General features: G+C 39.6%; 1 protein-coding gene across 1 annotated transcript in view; it reads right to left on the reverse strand.

Moving 5' to 3' along the window:
• Nucleotides 1-344: 344 nt before the first annotated feature.
• The window catches only part of LOC116718504 (RNA polymerase II elongation factor ELL2-like), a 32,015-nt gene continuing 15,604 nt past the window's right edge, over nucleotides 345-16,755 (reverse strand). Inside the window, exons 4-12 of the mRNA XM_032560496.1 lie at nucleotides 14,497-14,660; nucleotides 10,167-10,411; nucleotides 7,916-8,040; nucleotides 7,436-7,538; nucleotides 6,094-6,568; nucleotides 4,716-4,767; nucleotides 3,604-3,775; nucleotides 3,429-3,473; nucleotides 345-2,844 (exon numbers count right to left, since the gene is read on the reverse strand). Of these exons, the coding sequence (XP_032416387.1) occupies nucleotides 2,734-2,844; nucleotides 3,429-3,473; nucleotides 3,604-3,775; nucleotides 4,716-4,767; nucleotides 6,094-6,568; nucleotides 7,436-7,538; nucleotides 7,916-8,040; nucleotides 10,167-10,411; nucleotides 14,497-14,660 (1,492 nt within the window). The 3' untranslated portion in view covers nucleotides 345-2,733. The remainder of the gene's footprint in view (nucleotides 2,845-3,428; nucleotides 3,474-3,603; nucleotides 3,776-4,715; nucleotides 4,768-6,093; nucleotides 6,569-7,435; nucleotides 7,539-7,915; nucleotides 8,041-10,166; nucleotides 10,412-14,496; nucleotides 14,661-16,755) is intronic.

Below are 16,755 nucleotides of genomic sequence, written 5' to 3' on the forward strand. Positions count from 1 at the left end.
AGTAGTTTTTAAGTCATTCAACATTTTATTATTTTTTAAATATATAACTTTACAATTACAACTGGTGAAACTGCCTGACAAAGTTTCTTGCAAAATGTATTGAAAATGCAATAAATTCCCACTTCAAATGGTTCAAAAATCACACACAGATGTAGCTACAACCTCCAGACATTCAGACATGTTTGATTAATTGGTCACTCTAAAATTTAGCAAGTGTGTGTGAGTGTGCACCCTGTGATGAAGTTCCGGTTTCAGCAATAGAAACCCCGACATTATTCAAGACGGATAGAAGACGAACACATTTATCAAACTTAAAGGGCGAGTAAAAGACTTACGGCAATTAGGACTTTAAATTTTTAAACATTTTATTTTTGAAATGTTCATACCAGAACAAGAGAAGGTAAACATTGGTAAATGCACAAAGTCTCTCCTCTGATTCCTCAAGACAGGCTCTTCTTTCAGCACCTGTGCAGCACACACTGGTCCCCTGAAAATGATCAACACTTATCCAGAATGGGGGGGAGGGGAAATCATTATGGGGGTTTTACATTAATGCTTCAGAAAAACAAATATATATATATATCATGAAAACAGATTTATGAAACATAACATTGATCCTGATGATAAATACTTAAATATCTACTTTATTTATGAGGACCCCTGAGTACCAGAGGGGATATAAATGAAACAGATGAGGACGGTAGTTTCTCATGTCTGAATGAACTACTGACTACTATTACTATTTTGTTAGTACCTAATGAACCCTAATAAAGTGTTGATAGTAAAATAAGGCAGATTGATACGTGTGTGTATAATGACCTCTTCTTCTTCGTCATATTGGCAGTCTGAAAACCTCGACGTCCAAACGTTTCACATTAAGGCTTCTTTGTCTCTGACATGATGACACTCAGTTTAAAAAAGTGCAAGAATAGTGAGCGACTGCTGCCAAAACGGATTCCGTCTTGGGGGGGGGGAAAAAACCCAAGGCCATATGAATCTGCTGTGCAGGGATCATTCTGGAATCAATACGCAATCTGTAAAAGGCAAGAGAAGCAAGAAAACCTGAGGACAGGAGTAAATGAGATGATGCTCTTCAATCTTTCCCTGACTGCATGCCTATCAACACGTTGATTTCAAAGCTCACATGACTAATGTCACAGGACAGAGATAAATAGGTTAAAAAATAAATATGTCAGTAGTTCAATGCAAAAGAAAAAAAAAATGAAAAAAATTGAAGGTTTTTTTCTTCTCTAGATTGAAATACTTCAGCAGATGTGCTAGTTTAGGCATTTTGGTCCATTTACCATCAGCTGCTCCAGAGACAGGGGAATGCAGTTAATAAATACTTTAAACATAAGTGCATTTTGGAGACAACACGGATGTTGGTTACAGTGAATCGACCAAGCCCTTTCTGTTCTCTTCAAAGGGAATCTAAATAAAATAGAAAGTGACATGTCGTCATTTTAATCTCTTCAAAAAGATAAATCCAGTTTGGCTACGAGTCTGGCTTTACAAACGTGAAGCCATTTTCCATTTCGTGACACTGCAACCACAAACCTCAATGTATTTCACTGGGATTTAAACAGAAGCAACGCACCATAACGTAACGCAATGCAACATAACGTAACATATAATTTTATAGTCTTTAAGGAAATAAAATCTGATCAAACGTGGTCTGCCCTCCCTAAATAAACTCCAGTGCAAACAAACATCTCTAGAAGTCACTTTTCTAGTAAACAAAATCTCCTCTAGCTGTTCAGTGAAGGCCTCAAAGGTTTGTCAGAGAAAGGTAGTGACCAAACAGCATCATGAAGACCAGGTCATGGAGAATGTCATAGGGAAGTTTAAAGCAGGACAAAGTGGAATAGTAATAACAAAACGAGTGTTCAGCAATATAAAATAGCCTTAATAGGCAGAAAAAAAGCCTTTGTTAAAATTTCTGGTCAGACTTTGCCACAAAGAAGGTCTGGTCCAAAAGAGACTAAAAGACTAAATACAAAACAAAGAGAACTAACACTGAGTATTAGTCTGAACCTTAAGACATGACAGTGGCAGGATCATGCTGCGGGAATGTTTCTCTTCAGATTAAGAGTTTTCACTGTATTTGTTAAAAAAATACACTATGTATCTTTTTTCCTTCCGTTTCACAATTATGCATGGCTTTGTGGCATGTCGTCCCAATACAATATGTCAAAGTTCACTGTTGTGACAAAGTGTGATAAAGTCCGGCACACCGTGACTCACCGTTTTGACAAAAGCTAAAAAAAAAAAACGCATTAAAAACTGTGAGCAACGAATGAAGTTGATTCATTTACGCTCACATGTGGCCTGCTTCTCCCATTTACCCCAGACAAGGTTATTTCTCAAAGCATGACTTCCGCTACAACTAGTTATGTTTAGGGGAATGAAAAGTACAACCCCCCGCCCCCCAAAAAACAAAAACAAAACAGAAGCAGTACAAGAAAATATAAAGGGAATGATTTCAGCAAAGTAAATAAGTTAAGGTCAAAAACTACATTGAAAAAATTCCAACCAAATACCTTCCAGTGGTTTTGCGCTCAGTTTTATTATGAGAACTCTGGAGAATCGTCTGAGGCTTTAGCAAAAGTGTGTGGAGGAAGCTGAAGTCTCCTTTCAAAGCCGTTTATGTCACTGGCATAAATGTTTTGACACTCATGTTGGGTATGCAAAGTTGACGGTTTAAAAGAAACAAAAAACAAAAGCAAACGAATGCTATAAAGAGGGCTTGGAGAGATCATAGTCGATGATGAGCTGTTTGATGTACGACAGTTTTTCATGAAGATACTCGCAGCGCTTCTTTTCCTCCCGGTAACCTGGAAACTTCTGTGGAGGAAGGAGACAGCGAGTCAGGACAGTTCGGTAAATCTATACAGAAAACACACATTTGTATTTAAAGTGCATCAATCGGTCCCCTTCATGGTTTTGCAATTCTACAGTTGCGGAAATTTGTGCAAAATCAACATCTTGCCGCACAATTTCACTCTATTGTGTAATTGTGAAGTTTATTGCAAATTTTCAGCAAAAACTGTCAAAAACATTGATTTTAAGTGAGCGCTAACTCCCACCTGCAGGTGGCAGTATTTCCTACTTCTACTACACTGCTGCCTCAACTGTACTGAATGTCAAGTTATGGTCTATGATCGCTTTGGTGAGAAACCAAAAGTCACATTAACCGTCATACATAAGGGCAAATATTGCAAATAATTCGTCTTGGTCTGTCATCTTGTAGCTTTCCTTCTTACTGATGCTTATGGGTGAAATGTGACGAAATTTGATAGAAGTTGTACATTTTCAAAGCTTATTAAGATGTAACATTTAGAAATTTGCTAGAAACAAAGATTTTACAAAAGTAGAGCAACAAGAAATGTACAAATCCAACATAAACCTAAGCACTTAAGAGCCGTTACCTTCCGAAACTTGCTGTACTTTTCCAGTATTTGGTCTTCCATAGTCTAAACAAACAAACAAAAAAAAAGAATTGCCAATTTATTGCAGTTGATTTAGATTGTACAAAACATCACATCTGTTTCTATAGATAGATGTGATGTTTGGCCTTGTTTCTGATAAGCAGTAGATATGCACCTTATGCTCCCGTGTGCCAGGAGACAGAGTCTTGATCTTGGAGCCCAGCTGAACAAACATGTGAGTTATGGCAGCAATCCGGGAGTGAAGGTCTTTGTACTCGTCGTACTCTGTGCAGAAATCCTCCTGATATCGCTGCCGCTGCTCCAAACTTGAGATGGGGCTGTACGCCCTGCAACGACATCACAAAACCCGACACACACTTGGTGAGGAAGTGAAGCTGCGAGGTGAAAATGGCAGCATGGAATAAATTAGGAATAAATGTTAATTTGTTTATATTTTAATCTTAGGCCTAGTCCACAAGCAGCCAGGTATTTTGGGAAAACTGATAAATTGTTTTGCCTTTTGGCCTAAAATTCACACAAAATATCAGCTTTATACCACTAAAAACAATTATCTATAAAACCTTGGAGATCTCAGAAAACTCTGTAATTGTGTTTGCGTGTGTATGAACATGGGAAAACAGAGAGTGTTGCGACAAATAATGCGCCATTATGCTTCGACACAATTCCCAATGAACATTGTCTTGAGTTTTATTAACTTTTTATTCTAATAAGTCATTTAAAAGTACCTTCTTATATCTCCACACAAATGAATTTTCTGGCACCATGTTTAATTTCTAACAGGAAGTTGTGGCTGTTGTGAAGCAATCTGATTGGCTGAAAGGTTATAGTTTTGCACTACACTGCCCCCTATGTGTTTGGCATGTTTATAACAAGCTTCAGAGAGATATTTGTGTGAGTTTATGTGGATGAAAACTTTTCTGAAATTGATCGCGGGTGTGTGATATTACTTTTGTTAACAATATGATGCAGATTTTTCTTTTATAAACACCCGGCTACCTGTGTACAAAGCCTTAGCTGTCAAATTTTTTTTCTGTTTTCTAAAGTTGTTCCTCAGATCTGCTTTTCTTCTCCTGCAGTGCATTAGTTTGCCACAAGGTGGCAGCAAGACAGTCCTGAAAATTCCACAATAAGCTTATGACTCATCACAAAAAAAACACCTTCTATTAAATAATATCTATTTTTTGTCCAGTTAACGTCAGCGGAAAACAACATTTACCAGCAGAGACGGCACACAGATCAGTTACTTTACATCCTTTTTACACTCACAGCATATAATCCGGCTTCTCCTCGGAGGCCGCAGCACTTGTGTTGTCAGGATCTGCAGCAAACACACGAGATTAAGAAAATTCAATCAACTGCAGTTGAGTCAGTGCAATCATCGGCACGAGGCTCGGCTTTCGTCCGAACGCTAAGCTCTGCGTTTTGGTTTCCCTGAGAACCGCGGAGCGTCAGGGTGCTTGTGCCGCACGTCTCGGTCGGCGCAGACGGGATAAAAGCTCCTGGGTGTCGGGGGACCGCCCGCTCCGCTGGAGCTGTTTCTGAGTCAGTCGGCCACAGAAGACAGCGAGGACTCATGAGGGGCTGGCTCAGGGGAGCAAACACTGCCATGCTCAAGAGATAATACAGCAGAAACACACCGCCCATGCTGCTGTCAGATAACCTCAGAGCCCTCTCTCTGGTCATCCGTTTTCAGTGTTTGTGGTTAAACTCATATGTTAAGTGCAGCAACAACAGCTCTGACCAGGGCCGGATTTAGAAGATTAAGGGCCCCTGGATTGGAGCCAGTTTCGGTGCCCTATCCCAGAATAATAAAAAGATAAATAAAAATCATGTAAATTACAGAACATAATAGGTAGTAGGCTTGTCACGATAACACATTTTGATAAATTGTCCCAGAAGTTGTCGCGATAAACAATATTATTGTTTTGAGACCATTTTTAAGTAATGTAATGATAATGGCATAAACATGTAAGAACACATTCTCAAATCTCAATAAGCTTTAAATTCTAAAGAACAATTAACCCTGCAACTGGGCTACATTTATAAATGTTGAAAATAAATTACTAAGTCTCTAGACAAAGCTGTCCTTCATATAAAATGGCTGGTTGAGACCAATCCACCAGACTGAAGACGTTAGCCATTCAGTCTTTGGTAGAAATGGAGAGAAAAGAGAAAAACACAAAATCGTGCAAATGAGAAATATTAATTTGTCATGCAATTAATTTAATTATCACTTATTGCAACATGCCTAATAAGTAGGCCTACACATTTGCAGGTACAAATTGAAGGAGGGTTGTTTTAAAACAAATCTGGTAGATGGCTCCATTGTGCTTCCAAAAAGAGAATAATTTTCAAGTATTTGAGTGTAGTTTAAATGAATACAAATCTGCCAATATGTTAATAATTCAGCACATGCTCGACTTTAATATGAGGTGAAAGGCTTGTAAAACATGCACAGTATGCACAAAAAATTCATCTTTTTGGGGTTCCCTCCAAAAGCCAGACTGTGACAATGTGGCAACAGGTACAATGCTCAGTCAAAATTACAAGAATACTGCTTGCAAGCAAAATACAAATAAGGCAAATGAGCTAAAGAAAAACATATGGAGAAAAAAAAAACAAGAAGAAGAGAAAGAGGACTTACTGTCAAGTTTTTCTGGGTTCTGCTTGAGATCGGGACTCGACTGCAGCCATTCGGCTCCTTTGTCACTTTTTAACCTCTCCCGCTCCTTTTCTTTGTGCTTTTTAGATTTCTTCTTTCTGTGCTGGCTGTTGTGGAGTTGCTGCTGAGTGCAGCCAGAGTCGCCCTGCGGCGTTTTCAGCTTGTTAACGTTGGCGTCCTGCTCTTTTTTCTCAGAAATATGTCCGTCAGACAGGCCGTGGTCGAAAGGAACGCCATCGTGGGCCACAGTTAGGCCACAGGGGTCACCAGGAATGCCACCGATCAGCTGAGGTTCAGCAACGGAGATGAGACTGGGGTCAAAGGTCACAGCTGCATTATCATGTGCTCCTTTAGTGTTTGCGAGTCCTTTTGCCGCAGACTGGTATAACCTTTGGTCTGTAAGTTTTTGCCTCTTCGCAGCCAGTCTTTCCTGTGAGTCCAGGGGTAAAAAACGTTTCTAGGGGAAGAAAAGGGCAGCAAATGGAAAAACAAAACAGAGAAAATAATTGCATCTGAAACATTCTCCGAAAAATCCTTCAATCCTACATACAAAATGTCGCTACAACCTCTCCAATGCTCTGAATTACACTACCAAAACAACAACAAAAAAAGAAACGAGTGTTTATCAAGTCAGGTTTGTTTAGTGATAAAGTATTAAAGGGAACCCGTGTTCCCAAACATGACTGCAGCATTTCAGTGAAAACCGTCATTGAAACTTTTAAATTTGATGCGTCATAACAACACAAATGGTGCGTTTCCTGTTAACTCTTGTTCTGTTGATGTTAATGCTATGTAGTAATAAGGTCTTTTTCCCCAACTGGGACTTATTTTAGTTTAATGATGAGTTACATTTGTACTTGGAAAATAATTACAAACAAAGAGTCGGAATACCGACTGGAAAAGTCGGAGGTCTTCGAGCCAACCCAGGTTTACAATTCAGCATCCAATATGGCTGCTGCTCATGTAAAACGACATTAAGGTTTCAGGTAGCACCGTGCAACAAATCAAATTTACCATTTTATTTAGTTGCAAATTAAATATTTAGTTTGAAAAGTAAGTATTTAGCTCCAAATTAAATATTTAGCTGCAAACTAAATATTTAGTTAGCAAGCTACATTTTTTGTCAGCAAAGTAAATATATAGTGGGCAAAATAAACTAAACTAAGGTCTGAGCTGAATACTTGGCAAGCAAATACAACGCAACAGTTCTCCAAGAGGCCACTATAACGGTTGGCTGATTTTTTTACATCAACATTTTTAAATTAAACTTCCACTGTCGAATCCTGCTAACATAAAGATTAGTGACAAGAAAACATCCATTTACCACAGCTGGGTTTTTCGCTGCGCTTGGGTCCTCAGGGGTCGCATGCATTGACAAGTGTGCTTGAACGTTGCGTGATTTATTGCTGATGTGGGGCTGAAGTTTCCTGTTAAGCACACAAAGAGAACAGAACATATAAAGCCATAAAAACACGCCGTCTGTGGAATTCGGAAAATGTCGAACCAAACTCGCAAATTTATCACCCTCCATAAAGAAATGATCGAGACCGACAGTAGGAGGGGGGCTAGCACCTGTCTGAAGCTCAAAGCACGCGGAAAAGTCTCCATGTCTGAGCTGTAAATAAAGTCAGTCCCTGGCAGTAACAAAGGTAGCATCTGTTTAGCAAGAAATATATGCTCTCACAGCAGAACGATTAGCAGATACTGAAGATATTTCCAACATATTCATTTGTTTTGTTATAGTTTTAGTGACTCCATTCATTTTGTGTTTTGTCTTGTCGTTGGCGCCGGGCCTCTAACTCACCTGGACAGCAGCCTGCTGATGAGCTGCTTCTCCTCCTCGCTGTAGCCCGGCCAGTCCCTCTGCACGTGCTTGTAGAAGTCGTCCTTCAGCAGGTAGCTGCTGTCTTTGGGGTTCACTCTGGCCACCTAAAACACGGGAGAAAACTCTGGCCGTCAGCGGAGCAACGTGGAAGATGACCCGACGTCTTGCGTCAGGATTGGAGAATATTGGAGCGCGCTCAAGCACACGGACGACGCGAGGAAACGTCGTCGAAAAATAAACAAAATCTGTGCCAAGTTATGGGAGATAAGAACAATTTATGAGGGAAATTCTTTAGCCCCGTAAATCTTTTATTCAGAAAATGAAAAAACAGGCCACCCTAGGGTGTTGTTATGCGTTTTGCTTCTGGCTACAAATGGAAAAATCTAAATTTGGTTTGGGGTTGACAAACGTTTACTTGTTGACTATTTATAAAACACTCAATACATTATGAAGGCTGCCATTAGGCTGATTATTTTAGTTATCGATTATTCTGACAATCAATTAATCGGATTAAAATAATTGGCACATTCAACTCATTTTTCATTTAATCACATAAGACTAATTCATATTAGAGTACATTATAAGATTCAAATAATAATATAACTCCCTTCTTTACATAAGAAAATGAACATTAACAAAGCATTTCTTTAGTGAATTTGATTCAGGTGAAGATAAAACTATACAACCTGAGGAGTTTTGGCTAAAATGCATCGACAGTCAACAATTTTTTTTAATCTTAAATTCAAAATGTATATATAATCTGTGCAGTTTGGGCTTAATAACTTAATAGTTCTGATTTTTTTTTTCGGCAAATAGGCTGTTTTGCGTCCGTGTACACCAATTAGTGATTAATTGATTTCTGAATTAGTGGACAATTATTTTGATAATTGATTCGTCACGATTAAACGTTTCAGCCCTATCCATCATCAATAAAAATCATGAATTTTTTGATCATTTTTTTCCTCATTAAAATGATCCACAGTCAGAACCAGATGGGAAACTGCCATGTTGAGAAGCTAAACTGTCCCCCTGCTGCTGTTGCCGCCCTGAGACACCAACAGTTTCTTTGTCAGCGATAGCCTCGTATTTGACTGCCTTTCTCTGAGGACATCCGTCTTTGTGATGCCTGCTGACACGGCGGCCCGCCCAACAGCAGGCAGGATCTCTGAAGAGGCAATTATAGCACTGCTCTGATTAGAAACAACAACCTACACAACTCGCCTAAGCACACGCATTGACAGGCTGAGGGACGACAGAAGACGGACACCAACGTGATCAGTAAAAAACAAAAAACAACAAAAAAGAAAATCACACAAATAACACACGCATGAATCAAAAACAGCCGGAAGAATCCTAAAAAAAAATCCAGACTGGTCTGCTAGACTTGATGCTTGTTTATAGTTTTTAGTTGTTATACATATTTTAGTCCCCATAAAGGTTTTTGGTTTGGTGTTTTGAATGGAAAGCGTGGACTGGGTCACTAATGGCTTGAAATGAATGCTGCTAAGAGGTGGCGCAGGGAAAAAGTACATAAAACTCAAGAGCGACTGTACTAATATTTAAAACCACAATGGAAGGAGCAGGTAAAACCGAAGTGTAATTTTACTTTTACAACTCAGCCTTCTGGATTACATGCAGGCTGGAGGGCTGCAACTAATAAATCAGCTGTTTACACACACATACATTATTCCCCCAAAAACATACAAAACACCACCAACATTTAGAGTATTTATAGAAAATACAGGATCCTTGATATAAATCCTCCTGCAGTGTTTCGTGTTTTAAAGTCCACTTAGAAAAAACATTGGAGCCCAAATAAACAACTAGAGGTTAAACTAGACCTACCATGGGATGCCTTAGATTAAAGCATGTGTGTGTGTGTGTGTGTTGAATGGTCCAGTCAAAGTTCACATGAAAATTGGTGAGAAAACTTGAAAGGTGACTGTGTGAAAAAAATAGTTAGCAGATGACAGAATCTGGAAGAGGCAGACTTTATTTGCAGATTTATTTGCTGTTGAGCGTATCATTAACTCAGAATACAAATGTACTGTACATGCACAGCTATGCGCCACTTTGTGTAAAACAACAGTGAAATAAATAGATTTTTTTAGTTTATAATGTGACAAAATGTGAGTACAAACTGCAAGGGGTATCGATACGCTGTAAAGCTGTCGACTACAAACTGTGTGAACCGTTTACGTTTGCGGTGGTGGGAGTTTGTGGTTCTCACCTCGTCGAGCACGGCTCCCAGCTCGGCCTTGTCCTTTGTTGAGGCTCGCTCTCTCTCCAGCCACAGGAGAAGCTCTGGTTTCCTGTAAGGTTTGAGGGCCAGCAGGTGGATGATGCGTTCCCTCAGGGGCTTCGGGGTGGGGGTCGGCACGCCGCAGCTCCTCCGGTTGGTGGGCGGCTGCTTGAAGAAGCTACTTTCAGGAGCAGACAGGGGAGCGGATCTCTTTTGGTATTTGACGCTTTTATCTGGGAATGAGCCGAAATTGCAGGAAGAAATTTGGTCAATTTGAGGCCGTTCAGATTTCGCCACATTGGATTCTTGGAGAACTGTTGTTTTCATTGTTTTTAATTGTGCATTAGAAGATACTGTAATTAAATGAGTACAGGAAACACTTTCCCTCTGCAGGTTTCGGCAAGTCAAATTTAAGACTTTTAAAGACCCTTTTCAATTAATTAAATTTAATACCAAAAAACCCCCCAAACAATAGATCTTGGGAATGTTTTGAGAACGATGCTGCATTACAATCAAGCGTAGCAAAAACAATGACATTTCTGGGGTCTGTTTGCGCTCTCGGCAGCAGCTTTGTGTTTCTCACAAACTTGGCACTGCAGAGGTTAAGACTGTAGAGCAGGGGTCTCAAACTCCAGTCCTCAAGGGCCGCTGTCCTGCAACTTTTAGATTTGCCTCTGCTGCACCACACCTGAATAGAATAATTAGGTCATTAAGGCTCTGGAGAACTGATCTACACAAGGAGGAGGTGATTAAGCCATTTCATTCCAGTGTTTTGTACCTGTGGCACATCTAAAAACTGCAGGACAGCGGCCCTCGAGGACTGGAGTTTGACACCTGTGCTGTAGAGAGTCACATTGTCACCTTCCTAAATTAATGGCCTAAATCTTTTTTTTTTTTTCAAAAGTGATTTTTTTATTTTGTTTGTATAATCATTTGGCTAAAAGAGGTGGTAATTTATTCATTTATTTTTGACAAAGTCACTTTTGACATCAAATAAGTTAGGCCATTATTTTAGGAAGGTGAAAATATGACTCTACAGTGTTTACCTCCGTGGTGCCAAACGTTTTCGCACAAAATGAATGTAGCATCTTATGGGTTGGCAGTAGGAGTGAGCCAATGGGAAAGACGAATGTCGTCCGGGCAACGGGCGATAACGTTGCATCACGATAGATGCAAAAAAAGCGAGCTAGCTGTTAGCAGCTAATTACTCATAGCCTCTATTGACTTGAGTGAGGCGCAAGGAAAACATCTGTGTGCTGATCAAGTTTTTGCTTGGCAGAATCCCATCTATATGAGAATATGCAAGATTAAATAGTCCCGCCACACCAAAACGTAAGACCTGCATTTAAGTCAACTTACTCTTTAAAATGATTTTAAGTGCTAAATTTTAGATCCATCAATTAAGACTTTTTAAGGATGCATGGAGACTCTGTATATAATTGATTTGTACGTACTTTTTTTTTTTTTTCCAGGCAGACCGGGCACGTTTGAGCCATGAAAGCCGTCTTCTCTCTGTGCTAATCCTGCTGCAGGTTAATCTGAGCTTTAAAGGTCGGAGCGGGGAGGAAAGTTCAGGAAAAGAGAGGTTTCTGTTCAACCACTGAAGTGTGTCCGCCTAAGGCTATATTACCATGTTATCATCCTGAACCTTTCTGCTTTATGCGTCATCTGCTGGTATGGGTTTCATGTAAATATGAGCAGCTAACGATGAGGTGAAGGTTAATACACGATTTGACCTGTATAAGTAACAGCACTAGGACTTGTAGCCACCGCACGGACGGAATCTGACAGAACAGAAACGTTTTACATCTAAACTTCCTACCTTTATATTCACTTTATAGAACTTTTTTTCAGTGTCTCCCCTATTAACGGCAGAGTTTCTAGGCCGTGGATCTCTGCAGCTCCTCCATAGCTGCTGCTCTGAGTAACGCTCTCCTTGCCAAGCTAGTCAGTCAGTTTGGGATATTATTGAGTAGGGCTGCAGCTAACAATTTTAGTAACCGATTATTCTATTGATTATTCTGACGAATGGTCGACTAATTGGATAAAAATATTGCCACATTCTACAGATTTTTAGATTTAACCATGTAAGTTTTTGTATTGGAAATGCAAAATATGTATATTTTTGTACAGTTCTGGTTTAATCGCTGCTCTGACTGTGTTGTTTCAGTAGACTGCCTTTTATTTGAGTCTGTATGTTCCACTTAATCAATGACTAAATTAGTTGAAAGTCATTTCTATAGTCGAGTCATCATGATTAATCGCTTCAGCCCTATTGAAAACCTAACCTCGCTTTGAGCTTCTCCACAACGTTCTACCTGACCTGTTGTCCGGTAAACCTCCAAAACCTTCAGAAAACAACTGCATTTCCACTGAGGCGCAAACTTCTGGTCACTCACCGATATTTAAAAATCTTGACCTGCCAATTCCGATTTTAGGTGATACCGATTTGATTTTTTTATCTGGAAAGTCACATAGTGGTAAAGCACCCGATTTATTGGTGCACTCCTACTTTGTATACAAAAGAACCGAAGGCAATCGGCTGCACTGCGTTGCATTTAGGCGTATCAGAGTAAAGAGGGGTGCATTTTTCTTCTATCCTCAAAGCAATTTTCCTTCCACCTCTGCTTTGTGTCGTTCAGTCAGACTAAATTTGCGGTTGTGTCATGACCAAATGTGCGGACATTGAAGGGGTACTGAAATATTGCAAATTAACTCTGTGACTAAATGTGAGTCAGATGTAGATTTGACATGTTTGATGCGTTTCTGCAGGTGGAAAATGCTTTGAGAGTCAGAGCAGTGTTCAGAGAGCGACTTAAATTGACCATACACTCCAACTTGCTTTCCCATCTCGAGCTGAAGAGCTCACGTTACACAATTTACGGAGTCTGAAATTGGTCCACATCAGCTGGAGCTCCGGCCTGGACGTCGGGGTCCAGAAATGGGCAGAGGAAAATGATTGCATAACTCCAGCAAGGGCTGGAGCAGAGACAAACAAATGAAGTACAGACTGTAGCTGTCCAGTTTATTTTCTCTGAAGATTAAAGTGGTGCAAGGTGACTTTGGCTTCCACGATTGAAAAAAGAAAACACAAAAGTGCACAAAAATTGGATTCTGATCATGCAGCATAGAAAACACTTCACTTGCCTTATATTTAAAGAGAACCGATGATGCAAAGTTCACATTTTGGATGTTTTATTGTTCCGTTTGGTCCTCAACTAGTTCTAAAAATATTCCAAGCTCTTTAAAAAAAACTAATAATAAAAAACACCCAGCAGTTTTTTGGCAATAAGTTCATGTTTTCAGTGTCTGGAAAATGAGCCGTTTCAAAAACCTCTCGATTGTTGAATCACACCGCATCATCACCTAGCAACCCAAGATGAGCTCCAGCACATTTGGCCAGCTTGTTTTACCACTGTATGCTCTGTTCAATGGCTGCTGGAAAAGACAAGTGTTTTCTTGTTAACTTTCTATCCAAAAATCTTGTTGGTTGTTAAGGAGGCTCTACCTCTGCTTTTCAAAGAAGTGTGGTTGTGTAGTTGACACTCAACTCAACGTTCGAGTGTAAACGTTGAGTTGCCAGCAGCAGCTTATTTGGATTTAAAGTGACAGAGGACCTAAAGCAGCTCGTTCTGAAAGGAGCTCGACAAAGGCAGAACCGAGCAGAGTAAAATCTCATTGTTTATTAAAAAAAATTTATGAACATGTTTGCATAGCCCATAGACTTGACCTAACCTCTCCAAAGAAGCATAACAGGTCACCTTGAACGTCCATAAGTCCCTTTCAGGTAATCATGATACTGCATTACTTCCTTTTTAACTGTTTAACAAAGAATTTGCTGCAAAAATTTATTGAAAATCAGTAAAAAGACAGCAGAGACAGAGTATGCGTTTTTTTGTTTTTTTTTACTATATACGTTTGAGTCACAAACATTAACATAATATCCTGCTCTCAATGACGATAACTGGTTCTGAACCACTGGACCGAAAAAGCCGAATCCAACAAGAATATTGCAGACGCGACTTTTATAAGCAACGGGCCAGCCTGCACATCTGGTTTCATTACTCATCGCAAGAGGAAAAACGCCTGTTTTTCAGCTTCGAGCAATGATCTAAGCAGTGCTGTTGTTCAATTTACAGAAATATTCCAACAGACTTTTTTATTATTTTTATTGGCGCTACTTAGTTTGCTATTTTTGATTTTATAACAGACCATTGTACACAAAGCCAATGTGTTTGAGGTTTCTGCCCACTCCACAGAGAGATGCTTTCATGTACAACATTTTCCCGTCACATGCGACCCTTCGGTCTAATCTTACTAGGCTGCGTGGCTCCGGGTTTGATCTCGATGGCCGAGCGGCTCCAGCTGTCCTTCTCCATCTGAGACATCCTCTCGCGGGTCATCTGGTAGGAGTCGTCGGTGGCGCACACGGTGATCTTGTCCTGGATGCTGCCTTGGCCCTCCAGCTGCTCGCGGCCGTCACTGTGGAGAAAAATAAAATAAATAAAAAATGAGCCGGATTTCTCCCCCTGTTCGTGTAGCCTGATACGAGAGTTTTTCCCAGACAGATCTGTAAGGCGGTACGTTATGTCAGAGGCTGGATTTAGACCTGTTCATGGCAGTGCAGAGCCGACGGAAAACCGCAGGGATTACTTTGGCTCCGACTTGCACAACAGAGATCGACTTAGAGGTAAAGAGTTTGTTTAGCGAACCTGTTCAAGTGAGCACTGAATGGAAGATCTGTGGAACTGACAAAGTTGATTTTCATCTTAAAAAGAACCATGATGTTCTCTCAATGGAAACCTAGATTCTCTCTGGGTACTCTGGCTTCCTCTATCTGAAAAGCATGCTAGTTAGCTTAACCGACAGTTCCAAATTGCCCTTAGGTGAGTGTGTGTCCACGCATGATTGTCTGTGTCCTGTGTGTGTGTGTTGATGTTGACTTTAACTAACTCAACTTCGAGCTACTGAAGCGCTGTGGTTGGAACTGTTCCCACAAGGCATGGATCATGTAACAAGGTTTCATAAAGTCACAGTTTCAAAACCACCATGCTACCCGTCATACTGACTCCCAAAGGATAAAATCCTTTCAATTGATAAGCCAGAGAAAGTACCGGAGTACGACCAGCGGTCACTGCAATTAAAAGAAAAAAAAAGCATTGGATATGGAGGAGTATGTTTCTGCCAATATGCTGCAGATTGATTTCACATTTTGAAAAGAAAGACACTTTGTTATTCTCTGATGTCAAAACATTGGACATTTTCGAGGACAAAATAAAAAACGTTCGTGGCCAAAGGCATAAGTTTGCAACATTAAACAAAGATGCTTTCTGACATCATAAAGTCAAACATTTGCAGGAATTTTTTTTTTTTAGAAGTTTACTGAGATTAAAAAGTCAGACATTTGTGACAAAAAAAAAGTCCTTCAACATGGAGGTGGTAAATTTAGGGGACAGGCATCTAGATACTTTGAGGTGCATTCTGGTTCTTTTTCTGTCACAACAGCTAAATCTCCCAGGTCAGGTTTAACTGATAAACTTAAGAGGTTTTTTTCTTACAAAATCTGACTTTGCATTGTCAGAGAACATCCAGGCTTTAATATCAGAAATGTATGTGTTTATTAAGGGTAAACGTAATTTTTTTTTTCTTGCAGATGTACAGTTTTTCACCAGAGAATGTCCCGGCTTCTCATTGAAAACATGTGAATGTGATCTTAAATTTTTTCCACCAAAACATTTTTTGGAGGAAAGCATCACTTTCATTAACATGACTCTCAGAGCTACTTTAAAATGAGCAGAACAGGAAAATTGACAATATACAAAACAATTAAAATATTGTTTCTTTGAAGCAGTAGGGAAAAGTTGTTGCTTTTTAACTAAAAGCAAAAAGAGCAGGTTGTAGTTTTTGTTTCAGTTTTTTTCCTGTAGTTTCACAGGAGGTTATCATATAAGCTGCCTAGTCTCCACAAAAAAACAAAACAAAAAAGTCTCAGGTTTGAGTAATGAGAGGATTTATCCAGAACAAATACAGAGAATTTGGCATCCCTTGTGATGGGGCGGGTGGGGAGTAGCTTATGCTGGTTTGCATTTTACAAAAATGAAAATCAGACCTGCGTCAATCAAATAGCCAGATATCGGAAGCGGACATCTTTGATTTGGTTAGCTCTGATCTGTGATTTGGCTGGTAAGGTACAGAAAAATCCCATTTTATTTCTGTTCGTTAACGGAATCAAAACTATGAACACACACACACACGCACACCCACGCGCACCCACACTGGATTTGGTGCATGAACACATCAACCAACTTTTAAAAAACTCCAAACTTTTCAGGAGTTTATTAAAAGTTGGATTATATGAGGGGAAAATACTTTGATGCGTGAATTTCCTCCATTTTCTGTTGGATGCAAAATTGCAACATATTCTAAAATAATCTTTTGCTTTTTTTTGTTTTTGTTTGTTTGTGGACAAAACAAACCAATCTCAAAATCTGAATGAATATCCTGGAACTTTTAAAATTATACCAGAAATCAATATCAACCTGGTTTCTGGTGAAAATAGCCTGGAGCTGATTCCCTC

Source organism: Xiphophorus hellerii, chromosome 4 (assembly GCF_003331165.1).
Source record: "Xiphophorus hellerii strain 12219 chromosome 4, Xiphophorus_hellerii-4.1, whole genome shotgun sequence".
Classification (NCBI taxonomy): Eukaryota; Metazoa; Chordata; class Actinopteri; order Cyprinodontiformes; family Poeciliidae; genus Xiphophorus; species Xiphophorus hellerii.